This window comes from Scyliorhinus torazame, chromosome 2 (assembly GCF_047496885.1).
Source record: "Scyliorhinus torazame isolate Kashiwa2021f chromosome 2, sScyTor2.1, whole genome shotgun sequence".
NCBI classification, from domain to species: Eukaryota; Metazoa; Chordata; class Chondrichthyes; order Carcharhiniformes; family Scyliorhinidae; genus Scyliorhinus; species Scyliorhinus torazame.
Genome location: NC_092708.1, coordinates 291,029,682 through 291,053,822, shown reverse-complemented (window position 1 = coordinate 291,053,822; position 24,141 = coordinate 291,029,682). Strand labels below are relative to the sequence as shown.

The 24,141-nt window shown below is 45.5% G+C and overlaps 1 protein-coding gene across 1 annotated transcript in view; it reads left to right on the top strand.

The window, feature by feature from the left end:
- dtd2 (D-aminoacyl-tRNA deacylase 2) overlaps window positions 1–22,732 on the top strand; it is a 31,549-nt gene extending 8,817 nt beyond the window's left edge. Inside the window, exon 3 of the mRNA XM_072488328.1 lies at window positions 18,615–22,732. Coding sequence (XP_072344429.1) covers window positions 18,615–18,940 — 326 coding nt within the window. The 3' untranslated portion in view covers window positions 18,941–22,732. The remainder of the gene's footprint in view (window positions 1–18,614) is intronic.
- The last annotated feature ends 1,409 nt before the right edge of the window (window positions 22,733–24,141 follow it).

Genomic DNA, 24,141 nt, shown 5'->3' with positions numbered 1-24,141 from the left:
CACAATCCTCCCTGCCTCGAATGCCACTTGTTTATTGATCAAGATCACTACCCCCCTGGTCTTTGAGTCCAGTTCTGAGTGGAATACTTGGCCAACCCACCCCTTTCTCAATCTCGTCTTGTCCATAACCTTTAAGTGCGTCTCTTGTAGCATTGCCACGTCCGCCTTCAGCCCCCTCAAATGCGTGAACACGCGAGCCCTCTTGAATGGCCCATTCAACCCTCTGACACTCCATGAAATCAGCCTGGTCAGGGGACTCCCGCCTCCCCCCGCCGACTAGCCATCACCCTTTTAAGGCCAGCCTCCCCATCGCGTCCTCCGCCTCCTCGAGCCCCCCCTCGGGCATTCGCCGTTCCCGACCTCCCATTTGTCCCCTAGTAACAGTTTCTCCTCTGTCAGCAAAGCAGACCCCCCCCCACCCCAAGCAACAGCACTAGAAAGCCAACCCTCCCAAGTCAAGTTCCAGCTTAACACCTGCTCGCCCCCCCTGTGCTTACTGCTGTCCCATGCTGACTTGATAGCGCCCGCCCATGGCATCAAGCAGTCTGTCTCCCCATTGTTCTCTCCCCTCTCCCCCCACTTGGACAAACATATTAAAAGCATCACATTCCCCAGTAAACAAACATCAGAAAAAACAGTGAAGAAACAGCCATTTTAGAAAACAAAAACACACAAAAACAGAACCAGCCCCAAAGACCATCCCCCCCCCTCTAACCAGCTCCCTGCAAGACAAAGTTAACTTTAGCCATCAAAACAGCCCCTTATTACACATAACACCACTTATACTATCCCAGCACAACAAATCGCCACCACAGTACTCTCCAAGGCTTCAGTGTCTTTTAGTTCGCCACCAGTCTTTTTTCTTTCATAAAAGTCCATACTCCGTCCGATGTTTCAAAGTAGAAGTCCGGTTCCTCACGTGTGACCCACAGATGGGCTGGGTACAACATCCCGAACTTCACCCCCTTCTTAAAGAGGTCCGTTTCTGCCCGATTAAACCCAGCTCACCTCTTGACCAAATCCACGCCCAGGTCCTGATAAATACGCAGCTCACAATTCTCCCACTTGCCGCTACGTTCTTCCTTGTCCAGGAATCGGTGCAAACGTACCACCATGGCCCTCGGCTCGATCGCCCGGGGCTTCTTTGCGAGGGCTCTGTGCGCTCTATCCACTTCCAGGGGCCGAGGGAACACCTCAGCGCCCATCAACTTCTCCAACATCTCCGTCACATAAGCCCTCGCATCCGATCCCTCACTGCCTTCAGGGAGGCCGACGGTTGTAAGATTCTGCCTGCTGGACCTGTTCTCCAGGTCCTCCAGCTTCTCCTGCATTCTTTTCTGGCGGTCATTCATTATCTCCATCTTGGTCTCCAGCATGATTATGTATTCCTCGTGCTCAGACACCTTTTTCTCCACCTCCTGGATCGCTCTCCCGTGGGTCCCTTGATTCTGCACCACTTGATCAACAGAAGCCTTAATCGGGTCCAGCATGTCCTCCTTCAGCTTGGCGAAGCAATCTTCGAAAAACTTCACCAGCTGCTCCGTCGACCACTGTGCCATCTCCCCTCCGCCATGCTTTCCCGCATTGCCAGCTCTGCTCGCGTCTTCCTTATAGGATTTTGTCTTCTCACACGGCCACTTCTGGTCCAATTCTCCATGCACTGGAGGGGGATTTCTCCTCACTGTCTCACTCTTCGCCGATTTATCCCATAAAATCTAGGAAAAAATGGGAGAAAAAGGTCCAAAAGCCCGTCACAGGCAGGAGCTATCAAACGTGCAACCTACTCCTCCATGGCCGCCACCGGAAGTGAGTTAATGGTACATATTCATAGCTGCTGTCACATCTTGCAGTTTCTTCAACTTCCAGTGCAGAATCAGTCACATTTAAGACAAAACTGCATACAGCAACTTTAGAAACATGAGAAACGAGCACTTATAAAACTCACGTTTTTAGGAGTGTGATAAAGTTGACAAGAAACTAAAATGGATATTCGGACTTAACTAATCAAAGAAACAAAAATTCATTTGAGGTGGAAAAATATTGAGATTTGGCAATGGGATAACATAGCTCAGGTCATAGATTGTGAAAGCATTTCTTGTCAATGGGTGATGTTAGCCTCAGGCTGCTGTTGAGTAAAGAGTCAAGAGTTCTGCTCCTTCTCCCAAACACCTTTATTTTTCCTTGCACACACTCAACACCAAACTCTATCATCACATCACATGCCCCTAAGGCCACCTGTCGCCTCTTGCATATCAGTGGCAATTATTGAATCAATGAGACATCTAATTGGAATGTTTCTTAACCCATTCCTTAACAGTCTCCCCTTCCTTGGAGAAAACAAATTATTTGGTGAAAACAAAATTACAAGAAACTCAAAAGCACATGCAATTTCCCCCCTCTTTTCATTTTTGGAAGGAAAAAAACCCCAAAACAAGAGGTCACAGAAGCCCTTCATTTACAGTATCCAAAAGTTTCTGTGAACTAGTCCCTCTTTTCGTGAAACAGTCAGATAATTGATAGCTGCTGTTGACCCATTTAGTTTTTGCTATCTCCCCTCTGTCCAATATCGCTTCAAACTTGCGATGTCTATCCTTTTCTCATTGATACTTTTTGTAGAGTGCACATTTTCCCACAGGGATTTATTGTCAATGTGACAGTCAATAGGTATATCACCCAAATCCCCTAATCCCAAAATGTCTGTCAATATCTGAGATATATAAACGGTCATATCCACCACCTCTACAAGGCATAAAGTCTTCGCAGCCAAAGTGCTTTTGACCAATCTCCTTATTTTCTTTGTTTCCCACACAAGAGGGCAACATTTACCATTGTTCCCCATGAGGAAAATTATAAAACCTCCTGCGCTTGAAACCCCATCATATAAATTTGCATAGGACTCATCACTAAACTATGAGTTTCAAGTGCATAAGATCATCTAAAATCGGGAACCTCAAAACACACTCCTGCATTTTTCTTTGACCAACGCTTTATTTGCCCTCATTATGTCTTCCACTTTCGGATCATTCATTTTTGTACTCGACTCTAAGACATCAAAACTAACGTCCGCTTTAGTCTGTCTACCTAACCAATTCAGTTGCCCAACTAAACTTTGCAGTTGCTCTTTTCCATCTTTGAAACCACTGCGTCTTTTTGTAAAACCCAACTGCGACTAACTGCTATTGGGCTGATGCTCTTCAAATAAAATTGTTGACGTAAAGTTGCCCCCAACTTAGTCTGTCCGATTTCCAGTCCAATATATTTAAATGCACCGGACGCCTGACTTCCAATTCTTTCCTCAACCCAGAGATGATAATAGCTTCGAAATCACTAGTCCCACCCCACAAAAAATCATCAACATGCATCATAAAGATGCCGGAAAGATTTCCCTTATGGTGCCAGTAAAACATTGCAGGATCTGCTTTCAACTGGCAACAGCCTAACTTTAACAAAACTGACCTTACCGAAAAATACCAGAGTACCCATTCTGAGTTAGCTGCCTCTTTAGGAGGACAGAGAAAAATGTCTCTCTGAAGCTGCTGCCCCTGCAAAAAGGCAGCTTTTTCTCTATGGATTTGCATTCCCATGCCTTTGTGGCTAATACTTTAGCTTAGCTAGGGACTAGTTTAGCACAGTGGGCTAAATCGCTGGCTTGAAATACAGAACTATGCCAGCAGCGCGGGTTCAATTCCCGTAGCGGCCTCCCCGAACAGGCGCCGGAATGTGGCGACTAGGGGCTTTTCACAGTAACTTCATTTGAAGCCTACTTGTGACAATAAGCGATTTTCATTTCATTTCATTCATTTCATTTCAATAGAGCCAAGAAGATCTTTAAAATAACCTTTCATGCCATAGGTGAATTTACCCTTCAATCCTGATCTTCTAAGTTTTCTTCAAATCCCCTTGCCACAAGCTTGGCCATTGCCTTCTAAGTGCCATCTGGAAGAACCTTTTCCGTGTAAATCCATCTGTGGGATAGAGCTCTTTGACCCTATCCGGCACTTCCGTGTACACCTCAAATTCACTCCAACTGTGCAGTTCTTGCTGTCTGGCATCTTTGATAACTTTTTCATCCAATTTGTTGGAGGCCACCAAAATCTCACGTGCATGTGGGCTTCTGCTCCTAGTAGCATTCATAGTCTTACCTGTGTTCCGAGACCTTGACAAACTACATCCCCTATCCCGCCTGGTATCTGTACTGCTACTGCTTGATCTTTCCCTTCTACTATGGGGTGTCATTTCAATAGTTCTCGACCTTTTCCTGCGAACCTGTTCACTATCCGATGTACTATCCGAACTGGCACTGCGTTTCTGTGCCCTCCATTTTTGAACTTCATGTTCCCAAACCATTGTCTTGGCACCCTCCCTGAATGCTGTACATTCAACCAGTGTTTATACTTTCCAGTGGTGTTCCCAGTTGCATCCTTCCATTGACTAGACCCTTCGGGCAAGTATGTCACTTTTGGATGAACCTTTGGCAGTTGTCCTGTCAGAAAAATGGCCTGATTCTAATTCATCAGATGTATTGTGTTCCTCTACAGAAACCCTTTCTATATCAGTTAACTGGTCCTCATCGTTCTGTTACACATGCGTACCAGATGACCCTGGTTCCGCATCATGTCTGTCTGCTCTGTCTAAACTTGAAAATTTGTAATCTGTACCCATTATCCTTGATGAATGTACCCTAACAGTCTGATTGCCATGTTGCAAAATTATTGTATTGCCATCTATGCCTATGATCTTCGCTGGGCCTTTCCAGTCATTAAAATTGTCTCTCTTATAGTATACTATGTTTCCTTGCTGAAAAACGGCTTTTGATGGTCGTACGTTATGCCTTAAAGCTCTGTGAATTCTTTCAGAGACTTCTGCCTCCAAAAAAGTTTTTCTGCTGCTATGTAATGCATTTAAATGCTCAGCAAAGGCAGAGCAAATTGTAGCCCCTTCCCAAACAGGAGGCTGGTCATCCAAAATGGATGGAATTTTAGGATTTCTACCAAACACTAATTGATAGGGACTATAGCCCCCAACCATCTGCAATGAATTCTCACATGTACCGCCCATGCTAAGGCTGAATTTAACTTGCAATTTGGTCTATCGGGCAAAATTTTCCGGAGCATGTCATCTATTACTGCATGGCTTCTTTCACGCACACACCATTACTAAATGAGCCTTCCGCAGCCGTATCCATACTGATATTTCGGTTTTCTCACATATCCCTAAACTCCTCATTTGCAAATTCTTCCCCCGTTGTCTGTAAGGAATTTTGCCGGTGGGCCCATTCCTGTCCTTATCCATTTTTCCACGTTCTGATCCAGGATTACTCTCTTTTCTTTACTTCGTACAATGGTTGATTGACTAAATCTGGTTGCTAAATCTACAAAATGCAAAATAAATATAGTGTTAGCTTTATCCCATATTTAGCTTAAGGTCCATGGTCACAATGTTGTTAAAATCCCTGGCCAAAGGTAAGGTTACTATTGGTCGTGATGGTATTCTTCTGTACTTCCTACAAACCTCACAGCGATCGTAAACCTGTTCTATCAGCTTTGTATAGTCTTCATCCCTTACCCCTGCATCCTTCAATACATTTTTCAGCCTCTAAAGAGATGGATGCGCAAATTGCCTGTGCAGTTTTAATACAACGCGCTTTTTATCAGCTAAAGTCCCATTTCCAGCTGCCAATAACAACTGCACCTGAAATATTATTTGTCAGTAATGGAATACAATAATGTCCCGACTGTGTAAATTGTAAGTCCACCGTCTTTCCAAAAACTTGCCTTATCCTGTTCCATATCCAGTTTCATGTGTGCTTTCTTCATTGACGGTCTGCTCAGAAGCAAAGATATCTCACTTGATACAACGTCCGTGCTAATGAAATGATTCACTGCGGCAATATTGCAAGGGATCACCACTTTTTTCAGCGACTTCAGAGTATTATCATCCCCAAACCTGAAACTTGTGGGACTTTCAAATTCCTTAACCTTGTTACGATTTTCAGCATTCAAAGAGTCCAGGTAACGTTTTAACCAGTCAATTCCACACACAGTAGATGTGCAGCCACTGTCCAAGACAGCACGATTGAAGGATTCTGCAACCAACACCCTCATTACCGGAGTAAAACTGCTTGTTAAAAGGACAATCCCTTCTTTCTGGTCACTATCTTTTTCCTCTTCCGACTCTTCCATGTCATGTGTAGCTTCAAACACTCTATCATAACGTGTTGGACAGTTGAAAGCATAATGGTATTGAGAGTCACATCGAAAACATCGATTTATCATACCCCGGACATTTCTGGGGTTCATTTTCCTATTTCCATTCTCCATGCCCGTCCTTCTATTATAAGTTTTAAATTAGTTTCTGTCCTCATAATTTCCGGGTCCCGATCTCCTTCCATATTTTCGTAACCGGTTCGTAGCCGTATGATCTCGCCATCCTTTCAGTAGTGTATCTTCCATAGTCTGCTTTATCGCTGACTGACCCATTTGTGACACGAGAGCCATAGGAATTGAATGTTTCCCCAGGAACTTCTTTCAGGCCTCTATCATCTAATCGAATAAGCTATCATTATTCGCAAACTTAACTCCTGTCAAAACCAGGAGCCTATCCATATTGGAAACTAGCACAGTCTAGTAACTTAAATGTCAACACAGATTGTGGAAATTCCAGGTGGTGTTTGTGCAGCCTTTTGTATAGCCTGTCGAATTCAATGATATAATCCTCAATAGAGATATCCTCTGTTTTCTGGAATCTATCGAATTCTGACCAGGCTTCATACACATTTAACAAGTCATCCTTTTGGTAAATCTTATCCATAAACAGTAATAGAGTCTCCAGACCTTCTTCTGAGTCTAACTCTTCCAATTCCAGTTCAGAAAATACTTTGCTTCGGATTTTACTCTCATAAAGAGAAAGAACCAATGCCATACCTTGTTTCCTCTTTCCCAAGGCAGTTATCTTAGTCCACGTAGCAACTGCACTTCTCCATTGGTCGTACAATCCCCTTTCAGAAAATAAGGATGGATAGTCATATCCGGCCATCGTTATCCCAGGTTCAGCCATATTTTCTTTTTCCTTCTCAATCACTTCATGGTTGAAATTTTTTTTGGGTTCCTGGAAAAGTATCTTTCAACCCTTTACATTTATACAGCAACCATCCTCTGCTACCAATGTTAGCCTTAGGTTGCTGTTGGGTAAAGAGTCAAGAGTTCTCCTTTTCCCCAAACCTTTATTTTTCCTTGCACACATTCATCACCAAACTCTAACATCACATCACATGCCCCCAAGGCCACGTGTAGCCTCTTACATATCAATGGCAATTATTGGATCAATGAGACATAGAATATACAGTGCAGAAGGAGGCCATTCAGCCCATCGAGTCTGCACCAACCCACTTAAGCCCTCACTTCCACCCTATCCCTGTAACCCAATAACCCCTCCTAACCGTTTTTTGGATACAAGGGCAATTTATCATGGCCAATCCACCTAACCTGGACGTCTTTGGACTGTGGGAGGAAACCGGAGCACCCGGAGAAAACCCACGCAGACATCTAATTGGAATGTTTCTTAACCCATTCCAAAACAGGTGAAGGGAGTTGGAGGAACACAGTTCTTTAAAGGTTACAGAGGTGAAGTTGTGCATGTCTACAACTTTGAGGGGGGTGTAAAATGGGTGACTGACCAGGAGATCATTCTAATAGTTCACTTTGAAAAGCAACAAAATGCGGATGACAGTTTCAGCAGTAGATGAGCTGAGGAAGGGGTGGAGATTGGTGATGTTGCAGAGGTGGAAAAAAGCAGTCAGTATGATGGAGAGGATTTGGGTTAGAAGTTCAGCTTGGAGTCAAATAGGTTGGATTAATCTGAGACAGTGGCCAGGGAGCAAACAGAGTTTGTGGTGTGTCCCAAAGGAAATTGCATCAGCCTCGCTGTTTTCAATTCATCCAGGATGTATATTCTACTAACTTGATAGAGTTTTTACTAACTTGATAGAGTTTTTCGAGGAGGTCACTAAGATGATTGATGCAGGTAGGGCAGTAGATGTTGTCTATATGGACTTCAGTAAGGCCTTTGACAAGGTCCCTCATGGTAGACTAGTACAAAAGGTGAAGTCACACGGGATCAGGGGTGAACTGGCAAGGTGGATACAGAACTGGTTAGGTCATAGAAGGCAGAGGGTAGCAATGGAGGGATGCTTTTCTAATTGGAGGGCTGTGACCAGTGGTGTTCCACAGGGATCAGTGCTGGGACCTTTGCTCTTTGTAGTATATATAAATGATTTGGAGGAAAATGTAACTGGTCTGATTAGTAAGTTTGCAGACGACACAAAGGTTGGTGGAATTGCGGATAGCGATGAGGACTGTCTGAGGATACAGCAGGATTTAGATTGTCTGGAGACTTGGGCGGAGAGATGGCAGATGGAGTTTAATCCAGACAAATGTGAGGTAATGCATTTTGGAAGGTCTAATGCAGGTAGGGAATATACAGTGAATGGTAGAACCCTCAAGAGTATTGAAAGTCAAAGAGATCTAGGAGTACAGGTCCACAGGTCATTGAAAGGGGCAACACAGGTGGAGAAGGTAGTCAAGAAGGCATACGGCATGCTTGCCTTCATTGGCCGGGGCATTGAGTATAAGAATTGACAAGTCATGTTGCAGCTGTATAGAACCTTAGTTAGGCCACACTTGGAGTATAGTGTTCAATTCTGGTCGCCACACTACCAGAAGGATGTGGAGGCTTTAGAGAGGGTGCAGAAGAGATTTACCAGAATGTTGCCTGGTATGGAGGGCATAAGCTATGAGGAGCGATTGAATAAACTCGGTTTGTTCTCACTGGAACGAAGGAGGTTGAGGGGCGACCTGATAGAGGTATACAAAATTATGAGGGGCATAGACAGAGTGGATAGTCAGAGGCTTTTCCCCAGGGTAGAGGGGTCAATTACTAGGGGGCATAGGTTTAAGGTGAGAGGGGCAAGGTTTAGAGTAGATGTACGAGGCAAGTTTTTTACGCAGAGGGTAGTGGGTGCCTGGAACTCACTACCGGAGGAGGTAGTGGAAGCAGGGACGATAGGGACATTTAAGGGGCATCTTGACAAATATATGAATAGGATGGGAATAGAAGGATACGGACCCAGGAAGTGTAGAAGATTGTAGTTTAGTCGGGCAGTATGGTCGGCACAGGCTTGGAGGGCCGAAGGGCCTGTTCCTGTGCTGTACATTTCTTTGTTCTTTTGTTGGGTGTCAGACAAACAAGTTGACAGCAAGAAGAAACATCTGATCAAGTCTTTGTATGATTTTCCTGAGACAGTGTACAGGGGTGGGCAGGCTATGATTAGGGTCTTGGAGAACTCCAGGCATAATGGTGCAAGGGTGAGATAAGTTGTCATGAGATAAATTGTCATGATTTTCTACCAAAGCCAGGAGCAGCAAGAGTGGAACCAGGACTGGACAGTCCAACGAAGGAGAGCTGTAGGAGGCAGAAGATGTGGACTACATGAGCGTTTTTCAAACTTTTTTCCCTGGGACCTACTTTTACCAACTGGCCGACCTTCGCGGCCCACCTTCACATCACAGCATTTCTGTTTACCTTTAATGCGGCAGGTGAGCCTGCTTGGTTCTCAAGATCTCACTCCAATCAGATTCACAGGAGGAGTGGGCAATGTTCATATCAGGTGCAGGGTTCTGCCGGTTCACTTGAGTTGTCTTCATGTTTGTGAGGATGGAATATCTGACCTCGCCCATGTAGGTCATTGTGAAGGGCAATAGCAACAAAATTTCTTGTTTTACTCAGCACTAGATACTCCTTGGAGACGCTAATTCAGAATGCTGACAGCCTCACGGGCTTCTGGCGTGTTTTTAATGTGCTGTCACAGGTGAGGCGTGTAAGTTCAGTCTCTTCAATTGGAGTTAGCTGTTAGTTAATAATTGACTCTAGGGTCACCAAGGATTTTTCACTCGCCTCTTTACTTTCAAAATCTGAAACTTCTCTGGAAAGTAGCGACAAAAACAGTTGATTGGCACAGCCAGTTGCGACTGAATAAGGCTTGCCAGTTTATTGACTGTTCCCTTACTAATATGGTTTTCTTCAATGTGTTGCAGAAGTGTGAGGGACCTGTAGCAGTTTGGGCTTTGTACTCACACTTGCCAAACTTTGAATGACTTGGAAAGCATCTATTTCTTCACAGTGCCGACAGCAATCACCATTCCCTTGCAATTTGAGGTTCAGTTTATTTGGAATTGAAAAGGTGTCTGCAAGGTAAGATATAGTTAACATGCAACTCTCATTTCCCAGAACTTCCCTGCATTTAATGCACATGGGCTTTGTGTCTTGATTTGCACTGGCACAATTAACAAAGCCATACCTCAAGAAATCATCTTTATACTGCTTTGTTTTCAATTTCTTCTTAATGGGTTGTTCACCAGAAGTCCTGGAGCTCTGTATACAACTTGCACATCAGCCCTGCTGTGGACTCTTCTGAGCAGCTCTCTCCAGATTCAGTTGCCAGATCCTAGCCTGTTTGTGTCTCTGGCCCTCTTTTCCTAATTCCAAAATGATCCATCGTCAGTTCTTCACAGTCCTGTTGCTTACTTGCTGGCAGCTGCAAAATGTAGGAATCTCTACGCTGTGATTTCTCTCCCAAAGCACAGCATACAGGGCACGTGATGTCAGTGTACGTGCCTGGCGGGTGATCTGCTCTCTGGCGCTGCTTCTGGCGGGAAGACTCCATAGTTTGTATTTAAAGGCAGGTCGCGGCCTTAAAAGCCCTCGCAGCCGTTGGGTGCTTCTCCTGCGATCGGGAAAGCTGCACTGATTGCTCCATGACTCTCTTAACACACTGGACGCAACCCACAGTTTGAAAGACCCTGGGCTATATTGTCTAAGGCTGCAGAGATGTCAAATTGAATGTGGAGGAAGAGTGCTTCACAACCACGGTCACATTTATTAGAATTGTTCCAATGCTGAGGCAAGGGAAACCTAATTGAAGAAATTCAAACGTGTTTAAGGGTCTTGGAAATGAACATGAGTTGGAAATGAGGTGAGAGTTTGCAAGGAAAAAATAAGTTGAGGGTGTTCTCTTAAGGAGAGGAGTAATAATGGCAGTTTTGAAGGAAGGGGATAGGTTAAAGTACCTATGGGGCCAGCAGGGGAAATTTGATGATCATCAGTTCAGTGGAATAGGGCTTGGAGAACAGAAGGTTGATCTCATGGGCATGATGAACTAATTGAATATGAGGGAGCATGACGATTGGAAGATTTTAGGAAATTGGATTATAAATGTAGTGGTCAATTTAAAGCTTAAAAGTATGAGGTCAGTGTGGTTTGACTAGGGAAGTCCCTCGAGAGTTGATGATTTGCAGCGTGCAGAGATACTGTTTTTTTTCATCTTAGGAAGGGGAGGTCATTGCTGGGTAGAGCTCCGAGACGCAGCCATTTTTAATGCATTAGAAGTTTAGTATTTTGGGGAGAAAACTGAAAGGAAGTAATCTCTGATCTGGCAAACTTGTGTGTCCACAAGAGAGCCAGTTTTCTTTACTAATGAGATAGCAAGTGATAATAGAGAGCAGCCTTGTCTGGAGACGAGGAAAAGGCTGAAACAACTTGTGTGAAGTTACCATTTGAAGACATTCGGATAGAGTCTGAAGGGGTTCTCACAAGAGCCAAGATCTGTTTTGGAATACTAGTATCACTTTAGGCCTTGGTGGATTGAGAGCTGTATATTTTCTTATTATTTCATGGGAAATGGGGTAGTAGTGTTGAGATGTAATTAAAAGCTGTTTGTTTTGGGGTTGAAGTTAAAACCAGTTTAATATTCTGATTCATAATGAAGTTTTGTTTTAAAAATAACCAAGTCTTGTTTTTTCGTGCAATCACTCCTGGAGCGAATCATTCGTTCCACAGTCTTACAAAATAAAATATTGGGGTTTTGGTCCAGTATCCTAGCCACTGTTGGGGTCTGGTCAGGGATTGTAATGAGAGAAACTAGAGAAAGACAAAAGGAATGATTTGAACATTTCTTGTTTCTTTAAGATATCCCTGCAGATGTCAATTGTAATTTTTTTGAATATTTCTGACATCTCCTCCTTTCTTCTCAAAGAAAATTATCTTTTCTATTTATAAAATATCTCCAATGTATCACTGGTGTTATTTAGCTGTGCGTTAATTATACTTGGAATGCTATTGTTTCCTCAAATATTGAACATTTCTACTTATTGAAATAAGATTACAATATAGTTATGGATGTGCATAGCAATTCATTCTATTGTAATTTAATTATCCAGGATAATTCTACAGTCTTTCACTACTGCACCTAAATGTTTCTTGGATAAATCCAAGATTTGCCCCCCTTATCGCCTCTTCGATTGAGAAACCAATTACAGGCGTTGATCACACTTTATTTGAAGAAGTACTTGCCATTCGTCTTGAATTTACCTCTTACATGTTTGGACTTGTATTCTGTTGAGCTACTTCGTCATTTTTTAAATTGAAGTTATATTCTAATTTACTTTCGCTCAGTCCTTAACCTTTCTTTTATAAAAAAAACCACGTCAGCTTTCTAGGTTAATAAGCCAACAATTCTCTGGCCTTCCTAATAACTGACTCTTGACAGCAGAAATTAGTCTTGTGTTCGTCTGGTTACAGTCTACAGCTGCCAAATGTCTCCCCTGTTTCTTTCTAACCTGAATTAGACATGGCATTGGAGGTGCCATTTGACAGAGCACTGTATGGTTTAATCATGACTCAATTGTATCAAACTGTTTTGGTTACATAATTCAACATTATTTGTTAATTGCTGCTCTGCAATGATTTGACAAATATGTCGAGTCAACTTGGACTCAGATCTCTTTCGACATAATTCTAAGCTAATTCAACACCTTGTCTGAATTAAAATTCATTTGATTGTTGTTTTATTCACTCACGTTTTGCCCAGTTTGTGCTAAAACTTCTGAACTACCTTCAGTTTCACTCCCCTTTTTTCCCATCATTCTCCCATCAAGTTTGATATTGCCTGACAAGCTATCAATTTGCATTGAGTTTTTGAATCCGGGTTATTGATATAAATTAGAAACAAAATTTTATATCATGCCTTGAACATAAAATGTCCCAAGGCATTTTACAAGAGCATTTTAAAATAAAATATGAAACCCAGCTGCATATTAGGTTAGATGATCAAAAATATGCAAAATAAGTAGGTTTTAAGAAGTGTCTTAAAGGAGGAAGCATAAGAAAGCAAGGTAAGAGGGCCAGTGCGGTTAGGGATTTGGCAACAGAAGTTACAGTCACCGATGGAATAATTAAAATGTGAGATACTCAAGAGGCCAGAATTAGAGGAGCACAGATATCTTGTAGGGTAGTAGGGGCTGGAGGAGATTACAGAAATGGGGAGGGACAAAGCCTTGGAGAAATTTGAAATTGAGGATGAGAATTTTTAAATCAAGCAATTGTTTGACCTGGAGCTACTGTAGGTCAGTGAGCACAGAGGTATTAAGAAAGGGTCTTGAAAGGATCATCCTCGCCATCCTTTCCTCTACATCCCTAGAACTATTTGGAGGCCTATAGAAGACTCCCAACAGTGTGACCTCTCCTTTCATGTTTCTAACCTCAGCCCATACTACCTCGGAAGATGAGTCCCCATCTAGCATCCTCTCCGCCACCGTAATACTGCTCTTGACTAGCAGCGCCACACCTGCCCCTCCTTTGCCTCCTTCTCTGAGCTTACTAAAACACCTAAACCCCGGAACCTGCAACATCCATTCCTGTCCTGCTCTATCCATGTCTCCGAAATGGCCACAACATCGAAGTCCCAGGTACCAACCCATGCTGCCAGTTCCCCTACCTTATTTCGTATACTCCTGGCATTGAAGTAGACACACTTCAAACCACCTACCTGAACACTGGCCCCCTCCTGCGACGTCAAATCTGTGCTCCTGACCTCTATACTCTCATTCTCCCTTACCCTAAAACTACAATCCAGGTTCCCATGCCCCTGCTGCGTTATTTTAAACCCCCCCAAAGAGCACTAACAAATCTCCCCCCCAGGATATTTGTGCCCCTCAGGTTCAGATGTAGACCATCCTGTCTGTAGAGGTCCCACCTTCCCCAGAAATAGCCCCAGTTATCCAGAAATCTGAATCCCTCTCTCCCGATTCCTCATCTCACTATCACGTGGCACGGGCAGCAACCCAGAGATAACAACTCTGTTTGTTCTAGTTCTGAGCTTCCATCCTAGCTCCCTGAAAGCCTGCCTGACATCCTTGTCCCCTTTCCTACCTATGTCGTTAGTGCCAATGTGGACCACGACTTGGGGCTGCTCCCCCTCCCCCTAAGGACCCGGAAAACACGATCCGAGACATCACATAACCTTGCACCTGGGAGGCAACATACCAAACGTGAGTCTCTCACCCTCCCACAAAATCTCCTATCTGTGCCCCTGACTATCGAGTCCCCAATTACTAATGCTCTGCTCCTCTCCCCCCTTCCCTTCTGAGCAACAGGGACAGACTCCGTGCCAGAGGCCCGTACCCCATGGCTTACCCCTGGTAAGTCCCCCCCCCCCCCCCCCCACAAGTATCCAAAGCGGTATACTTGTTTCTCAGGGGAACGACCGCAGGGGATCCCTGCACTGACTGCTTTTTCCCAGTCCCTCTTACAGTTACCCATCTATCTCCAATCTTTGGTGTAACTAATTCCCTGAAGCTGCTATCTATGACCCCCTCTGCCTCCCGAATGATCCGAAGTTCTTCCAACTCCAGCTCCAGTTCCCTAACTCGGTCTTGGAGGAGCTGGAGATGGCAGCACTTCCTGCAGGTAAAATCAGCAGGGACACTAACGGCATCCCTCACCTCAAACATCCTGCAGGAGGAACATTGCACTCCCTTCCCTGCCATCCCTCTAACTTTCTACCAAGATCTGGCTAACAACTAAATTAAATTTTTTTTAAAAAATAATAATAATAATAAAATATGGTACTTGCCTCACACCAATGGGTTTTACCCACAGGACGCCATGTCTAGCCTCTTCCACGCTGCCCCCTCCCCTTCCATTACCCACTTACGGATCATCGCCACATTGCCTGCCCTGTAGTAGCCACATAGATTCGGCAACGCCAGCCCTCCTGTGTCCCTGCTACGATCCAGGAAAACCCTTTTTACCCCCTGGGTCTTATTCGCCCACACAAATCCCATGATGCTCCTGCTTACCTGTTTAAAAAAGGCCTTAGGGAGCACTGAAATACAAAGAGAAACCTTGGAAAGACCATCGTTTTAACTGGCTGCACCCTACCCGCCAGAGAGAGTGGCAACATATCCCATCTTTTAAAATCCTCCTCCATCTGCTCCACCAACCGCGACAAATTGAGCTTGTGCAGGGCCCCCCAACTCCTAGCTACCTGGATCCCCAGGTACCGAAAGCTCCTTTCCGCCCTCTTCAGCGGAAGCTCGTCTATCCCCCTTCCCTGGTCTCATGGGTGCACCACAAAGAGCTCACTCTTCCCCATGTTAAGTTTATACCCTGAAAAGTCCCCAAACTCCCTAAGGAGCCGCATGACCTCCGCCATCCCCTCCACTGAGTCCGCAACATACAATAACAGATCATCGGCATACAGCGACACGCAGTGTTCCTCGCCCCCCCCCAAACCAATCCCCTCCAGTTCCTAGACTCCCTCAATGCCATGGCCAGCGGCGCAATTGCCAGTGCAAACAACAAGGGGGATAAGGGGCACCCCTGCCTCGTCCCCCGGTACAGCCGAAAGTACTCCGACCTCCACCGGTTCGTAGCCACACTCACCACCGGGGCTTTATATAGTCGCGTAACCCAACTGATGAACCCCTCCCCGAACCCAAACCTCCGCAGCATCTCCCAAAGATTACTCCCACTCCACCCTATCGAAGGCCTTCTCCGCATCCATAGCCGCCACTACCTCCGCGCACCCCTCCACTGAAGGCATCATAATTAGATTAAGGAGCCTCCGCACATTGGTGTTCAGCTGCCCCCCCTTCACAAATCCCGTCTGGTCCTCATGAATCACCCCCGGGACACAGTCCTCAATTCTCGTGGCCAGAACCTTCGCCAGCAACTTTGTGTCGACATTGAGGAGCGAGATCGGCCTGTACGATCCACACTGTAATGGATCCTTGTCCCGCTTCAAGATCAAAGAGATCAGCGCCCTGGACATTGTCGGGGGCACGGTCCCCCCCTCCCTCGCCTCATTGAAAGCCTCACATGGGCCCAGCAGGTCCACGTACTTCCTATAAAATTCTACCGGGAACCCACCCGGCCTCGGGGCCTTCCCTGCCTGCATGCTCCCTAGTCCCTTAGCCAGCTCCTCCAGCCCAATTGGTGCCCCCAGCCCAACCACCTGCTCCTCCTCCACCCTCGGGAACCTCAGCCGATCTAGAAATTGGCGCACCCCCCTATCCCCCGTTGGGGGCTCCGTCCTGTACAGCTCCATCCAAGCCGGCCCTGCCCCCTCTGGCGCAACTCCCTTTTTCCGGCCTTGTCTTAACTCCCCATCCCCGGGCCTCTTCTCTCACCTCTCTCTCTCTCTTCCCCCCCCCCCCCCCCCCCGTCCTTCCAACACCGACGCCCACATCACACAGCCCCCACAATGAACCATTTCGCCCAACCCCACCCAGCACCAAAGAAAACAGAACAGAGCATCCCCCAAAACACGGTAACCCCCCTAGACACCCCCTCCCATCAAACCCTCAGTTCGAGTTCAACTTTTCAGTTTGGATAAAGGTCCATGCCTCCTCCGGCGTCTCGAAGTAGTGGTGCCAATCCTGGAATGTGACCCACAATCGCGCTGGCTGCAACATCCCGAACTTCACCCCCGTCCAATGTAGAACCGCCTTAGTCCGGTGGAAGCCGGCCCTCTTCTTGGCCACCTCCGCGCTCCAATCCTGGTATATTCGGATCGCTGTGTTCTCCCACCTGCTGCTCGGTTCTTTTTGGGCCCATTGCAGGACACACTCCCTGTTCACAAAGCGGTGGAACCGCACCATTACCGCCCTTGGCGGCTCGTTGGCCTTGGGCCTCCTCGCCAGGACTCGATGAGCCCCGTCCAGCTCCAGGGGCCCCAGGAAAGCTCCCGCGCCCATCAGAGCGTCGAGCATCGTGACCACATACGCCCCGGCATCAGACACCTCCACTCCCTCCAGGAGACCCAGAATCCGGAGCTTCTTCCTCCTCGACCGATTCTCCATGTCCTCAAATTTTTCTTGACACTTCTTGTGCAGTGCCTCGTGCACCTCCACTTTCACCGCCAGGCCCAAGATCTCATCCTCGTTCTCCGAGGCTTTTTGCCGCACCTCCCGGATCGCCACCCCTTGGGCCTTCTGGGTCTCCACCAGCTTGTCGATCGACACCTTCATCGGCTCTAGCAGTTCTGCCTTCAGCTCCGCAAAACCGCGTTTGAGGAACTCCTGCTGCTCCTGCGACCATAGCGCCCACGCTGCTTGGTCTCCACCCGCCGCCATCTTGCTTCTCCTCCCTCGCGCTTTTAGCTGCACTAAAATCACTTTCTTGACCGCTCCACTCCTGGTTCAATCCATACTGTGCCGGGGGAGCCGCACTGTCACCTTCCCACACTGGGAACCGTCGAACAATTGCCGTTGGGGCCCCTCAAAAGAGCCCAAAAGTCCGTTTCTGGCGGGAGCTGCCGAACGTGCGACTTAGCTCAGCATAGCCGCACCCGGAAGTCCATATTTTTAAATACTACTAACAACCCATGAAAGAGCAGTTTTGCTTAATGTTTTATTCCCATTCAGTTCGAAATACAAGCTTTTGAGATTGCTAACAGTTTGGGAACAAGTTATCTGGTTACCAAAGGATTTTTACCACTGGTGATTAACTTATCACAATGATATTAGTTAGCATTGATTGCTGGAATGTCGTTTGAGAAGCTCCAGGAAAGGGGAAAGTCAACAAGTTTCACCCGGATAGAGTTGGGCTGCTCACAAGAGTTGGGCTGCCTCACAAGGCTGAGGCATATCCATGAAGCATAGTGGAGGGAAATTAATTCTGCATTTGACCAATATCTGGAGTTTTTGTTTCTTATCTTAAATGGAAATGTTTGGTTCTCTAACTCTTATTATACCTCACCTTGAGCAGAAAATGAAATGTATTGAAAGGAATGGGGCAAGAATCGCCTTTGGGGAAATAACATCTGTAGATTAAAAGTCAAAATTTAAGTTGTGAAAATGTTACAGTTTCAGACTTGCTAAGAAATTGCAACTTGGGCACAATATAATATTTAATAGAGTATGAATAGGTTGTTTGATCTATTTCATTCCATGGGGTCCTTGGAATGACAGGTTCTTAACTCATTGTCTCCTTGTACTTCATACTGAGCTGTTTTCTTGGCAGTTTTTGTCAAATGTGGTTTGCCATTACCTTCCACTCTCTGGACCAGGGCAAGGAGGCAGGGCCCAAATCAACCTCATCCAGAATGGGAATCAAACCAACTGTTGGCATTATTCCGGTCCATGCTGTAGCCAGCCAAGATAATTCAATTTTGTTCTTGTGGATTTGATGAAATGTATTGAAGTTAAGCAATTAGTTCAGGTTATGAATGTAACTGCATGAGTGTTAAGCTTTTTATGATTTTTGTTTCCTTGCTGCAGTTAACACATTGTTGAATGTGAAACTCTGTGAGACCAATGAAGGCAACTATGTGTCAGTGCTGGATCTACCTGCTAATATTCTTATTATACCTCAGGCCACATTGGGTGGTAAAGCCAAGGGACGTAACATGCAGTACCATTATAACATTGGAAAAGAGAATGGAAAAGCACTTTATGCACAGTTTGTTGCTCTATGTGAAAAGGAGTTTGCCTTGAACTGTCGATGTGTTGAAGCCGGAGTTGTGGTCAGGCATGGTACCTATGGGAACAGACAAGTGCTGCAAATGGACACCAATGGACCGTATACACACCTGATTGAATTTTAAGTCATAATTTCATATTGTAGAAATGTATATCACATTCTCTTTCTGCTGATTATAATTGAATAGGTCATATTTTAGAGCAGACCTGCAGTAAATCAGTCCACTGGTATTACTAGAGTGTTGACTGACATTTGAATTCTTCTTTACCTTGAATGAAATTTTCTTCAGCAGTTTTGGCTGGAATGTTGGAACAATTATCACACAATGTGAATGCTGTAACCCAGGCTAGAATCATAGAATTTACAGTGCAGAAGGAGCCCGTTCGGCCCATCGAGTCTGCACCGGCCCTTGGAAAGAGCACCCCACCTAAGCCCATACCTCCACCAATCCCCGTAACCCCACCTAACCTTTTTTGGACACTAAAGGCAATTTAGAATAGTCAATCCACCTTATCTGCACATCTTTGGACTGTGGGAGGAAACCGGAGCACCCGGAGGAAACCCACGCAAACACTAGGAGAACCTGCAGACACTGCACAGACAGTGACCCAAGCCAGAAAGCGAACCTGGGACCCTGGAGCTGTGAAGCAGCTGTGCTAACCACTGTGCTACCGTGCTGCCCCGAAGATAGGTAACTGATTACACCTATCACACTTTGTCAATAGTAATCTTTATTGTCACAAGTAGGCTTACATTAACACTTCAATGAAGTTACTGTGAAAAGCCCCTAGTCGCCACACTCTGGCGCCTTTTCGGGTACACAGAGGGATAATTCAGAATGTCCAATTCACTTAAGCACATCTTTCGGAACTTGTGGGAAGAAACCAGATCTCCCGGAGGAAATCCACGCAGACCAGGGGAGAACGTGCAGACTCTGCACGGACAGTGACCTAAGCCAGGTGGAATGATCCAGATTTAGTCCCTGCCAAAACCCTGCAGGTCAGAAACCCTTTTGACTAATGAGAAGATTTTGCTCAGGGTCGTTCACTGAGCCAAGCTATAACATTTCATCTGAGTTTCCAAATCAATCGGAGGATGGGTTGGATGATGTCTGTTCTGTCCAGAGAAGGGTTCCTAATTAAATGCTCAGTCAGCGAACTGGTGCAAACACACTGGGCTGAATGGCTACACTGCACCATAACAATTGTCATTAAATAAAGGGGTTGTGGTGACACTCCGCAATTAGATTTTTACTGCTGCAGCAGCCGCAGGAATGGCAAGGAGAGCACGGCGGTCCACTCTTTCAGTCTCGCAACTAGAGGTCCTGTTGTGGGATCTGAGGGACTGCAGTAAAGTGAGTTCTTCCAAGGATTGCTTGGTATGGAGGGAAGGTCTGATGAGGAAAGGCTGAGGGACTTGAGGCTGTTTTCGTTAGAGAGAAGAAAGTTAAGAGGTGACTTAATTGAGGCATACAAGATGATCAGAGGATTGGATAGGGTGGACAGTGAGAGCCTTTTTCCTCGGATGGTGATGTCTAGCACGAGGGGACATAGCTTTAAATTGAGGGGAGATAGATATAAGACAGATGTCAGAGGTAGGTTCTTTACTCCGAGAGTAGTAAGGGCGTGGAATGCCCTGCCTGCAACAGTAGTGGACTCGCCAACACTAAGGGCATTCAAATGGTCATTGGATAGACATATGGATGATAAGGGAATAGTGTAGATGGGCTTTAGAGTGGTTTCACAGGTCGGCACAACATCGAGGGCCGAAGGGCTTGTACTGCGCTGTAATGTTCTAAGGACATTGGGGAGAGTTATAGAACAAAGAGATCTAGGAGTACAGGTTCATAGCTCCTTGAAGGTGGAGTCGCAGGTGGACAGGGTGGTGAAGAAGGCATTCGGCATGCTTGGTTTCATTGGTCAGAACATTGGATACAGGAGTTGGGACGTCTTGTTGAAGTTGTACAAGACATTGGTACGGCCACACTTGGAATACTGTGTGCAGTTCTGGTCACCCTATTATAGAAAGGATATTATTAAACTAGAAAGAGTGCAGAAAAGATTTACTAAGATGTTACCGGGACTTGATGGTTTGAGTTATAAGGAGAGGCTGGATAGACTGGGACTTTTTTTCCTGGAGCGTAGGAGGCTTAGGGGTGATCTTATAGAGGTCTATAAAATAATGAGGGGCATAGATAACATCTTTTCCCAAAGGTAGGGGAGTCTAAAACTAGAGGGCATAGGTTTAAGGTGAGAGGGGAGAGATTCAGAAGGGCCCAGAGGGGCAATTTCTTCACTCAGAGGGTAGTGAGTGTCTGGAATGGGCTGCCAGAGGTAGTCGTAGAGGCGGGTACAATTGTGTCTTTTAAAAAACATTTAGATAGTTACATGGGTAAGATGGGTATAGAGGGTTATGGGCCAAGTGCGGGCAACTGGGACTAGCTTAATGGTAAAAACTGGGCGGCATGGACTGGTTGGGCCGAAGGGCCTGTTTCCATGCTGTAAACTTCTATGATTCTATGACACGTCCCAGTCACACGGACTTGGATAAAAGTGGCCAAGGAAGTTAACTGCAAGATGTGGTCACTCGGCAATCTGGAGATGGGATCTCAGGATGCCATTACAGGTGAGTGGCATGACATTTTCTCCTGGCCATGTTTGGAACTCTAACTGATAACAAGCATTTGCAGCTTGTCAGTTTCACTGAGGAAGCCCTCCCCACTGTGTACTTGCCTGAGTTACTGCCAAGTTGCTGACAGGTCAGCAAACAAATACCCCGGCTGTTAAACCCAGAATTGAAGGTTAAAACAATACTTAATTGGTTTCCTGACAGATCTAAGGGTTCCCCTGTGCTTCGAAACCCACTTGGTTACAACGGGAAGAAGGTAGGGATGATCAGCTTCTGACCTGACGTCACTATTGTTACGACACTGTGGGCAAGTGTGTGGTCAATTCCAGCCCCAACTAGTTCACAACACTAGTGAATTAACCAATAATTCTGATGGAAAATACACAAAATCTTTGGCCCTTGGCTGTCCAAAAATTTCAGTCACCCAAGTTTGTAAGTTTAAATACAATTACTTTATTTAGAACCAAAACAAATCTAGAATACGCATTAAAACAACTGGTTAATGATAAGTAAAGAAGGTGTGTAGAGAGATCAGTTCAGTCCATAGGAGGTACTCCTAGCTTTTCCAGGAGAGGCTTTGGCTTCACAACAGCCTGTCCTGCAGAGAGTGTTATCAGGTTCTGGTCTCTGCTTTACCTCAACCTTTTTTGGAGAGGGAGAGTGATGAGATTCTCCCTTGAGAATTAACTGGATATTTCTGGAGTGAGCTGGTTAGATTCCCCCATCCAACCTGCAGAATCGAAAGTGAAACATAAATAACAGCCTTGGCACTGAAAAGCACCTCAGAAATAATATCCAATCATTGCCTGTTGCCAGGCAGAATCACGGCCTTCTGGGCCCTTCATTGGCCACCAGCCACAGACCGAGTCATCACTGGGGCCAGCCAATTACCAGACTAAAACAACCCAACCTTCTCGATCCTGCTGTTGGAATTAAAGGCACTTTCCTTAAAGTCATAGGTCCATTAATCTTCTATGGATCAAAATTGTAATAGCAAAAATGAAAGAACGGAAAAATAAGGGAACAAACAGGAGGGACCCTTGCACTATGATGGAATTTTATGTGTTTTCTTTAGCTGATGTCAAGAAGTTCATGACATGTTCTGGCACAATATCAAATACGGAATAAAAAAGTATGTTTCTCTGCACAATGACTTTTGGAAGCAGACTTTGATTATTGTTATTTGGAAGCTGTACCTTTTGATCTAGTTACGTGCCCTGGCAGAATGAGGAATGGCAATTGTCTTATAATTATTTTACTAGATTAAAATAAATCCTGCTCAATGGTGGATATATTCTAAGTCTGTGTTATATATTACAACATATCTTACAAACTCAAAACTTAAAGCTTATCGACAATTATATGGGAAGATGAAGCAGAAAATAATTACCATAGATATTGGGAGATAAATCAACTTTTGACAAGGTCCCGCATGGAGGACTAGTGAAGGTAAAAGCCCATGGGACCCAGGGCAATTTGGCAAACGATGCAAAATTGGCTTAGTGGCTGCGGGCTGATGGTGAAAGATTGTTTTTGTGATTGGAAGCTGTGTCCAGTGGTGTACCACACGATCGGTGATGTACAGGGTAGGTGGATTGGCCACGCTAAATTGCCAATTAATTGGGGGGAAAATGAATTGGGTACTCTAAATTTATTTTTTTAAATGATCTAGACTTGAAAGTAGGAGGTATAATCACTAAGTTCATAGATGACACAAAAATTGGTGGTGTGATCAGTAACGAGGAGAAAAGCCTTCGATAACGACAATGGAGATGGGCAGAACAGTGGCAAATGGAATTTAACCCTGAAAGGTGTGACATGGTGCATTTTTGGAGGACTAAGAAGGTAAGGAAATACACAATGGACGATAGGATGCTAAAAAGTACAGAGGGACCTTAGGCTGCATGTCCAAAGATCACTGAAAACAGCAGAACAGGTGGATAAGGTGGTTAAGAAGGCATTTATTAGCTGAGGCATAGAATAAAAGAACAGGGAGGTTATGATGGAGCTGTATGCCACAGGTAGATGACGGTGTGCGATTTTGGTCGCCACGATGGGAAGGTGTGCTTGCACTTGCGAAAGTGTAGACTAAATGCATCAGGACATGGCCTGGGCTGGAGGGTTTCAGCTAAGAAGGCTGGTTATACAGATCAAACCCCAAGATGGGGAAAACCTCAAACATGGCAAGGGAACTTGGTCACTCTATGGAACAGATGGGAGCGGTGGACCCCTGGAGGTTCACCCACCCAGGGAAGAAGGAGTTTTCCTTCTCCCCAGTACACAATGTATACACCAAAATTGACTTCTTTGTGGTGGGGAAAACGGTGCTTCCGGGAATAGACAAAGTGGAATACTCCGCAATTGTGATATCAGACCACGCTCCACACTACATGGACGTGAGGCTGGAGACGGGCAGGGCCCAACGCCCCACATGGAGGTTGGACGTTGCCCTACGAGCTGACAAGGCCTTCAACGAAAATATATCGCAGGCCATAGCAGAGTACATGGAGAATAATCAGAACGGGGAGGTCTCACCCTCCACGTTCTGGGAAACACTAAAGGCCATACTAAGAGGGGAAATCATCGCTTTCAAAGCGCGAAGAGATATGGAGGAAAGGGCGGCTAGGCAGCAGCTGGTCGACTCCATACTGGAGGTAGACCGTAAATACTCCGAGGCCCCGACCGTAGAGCTCCTGG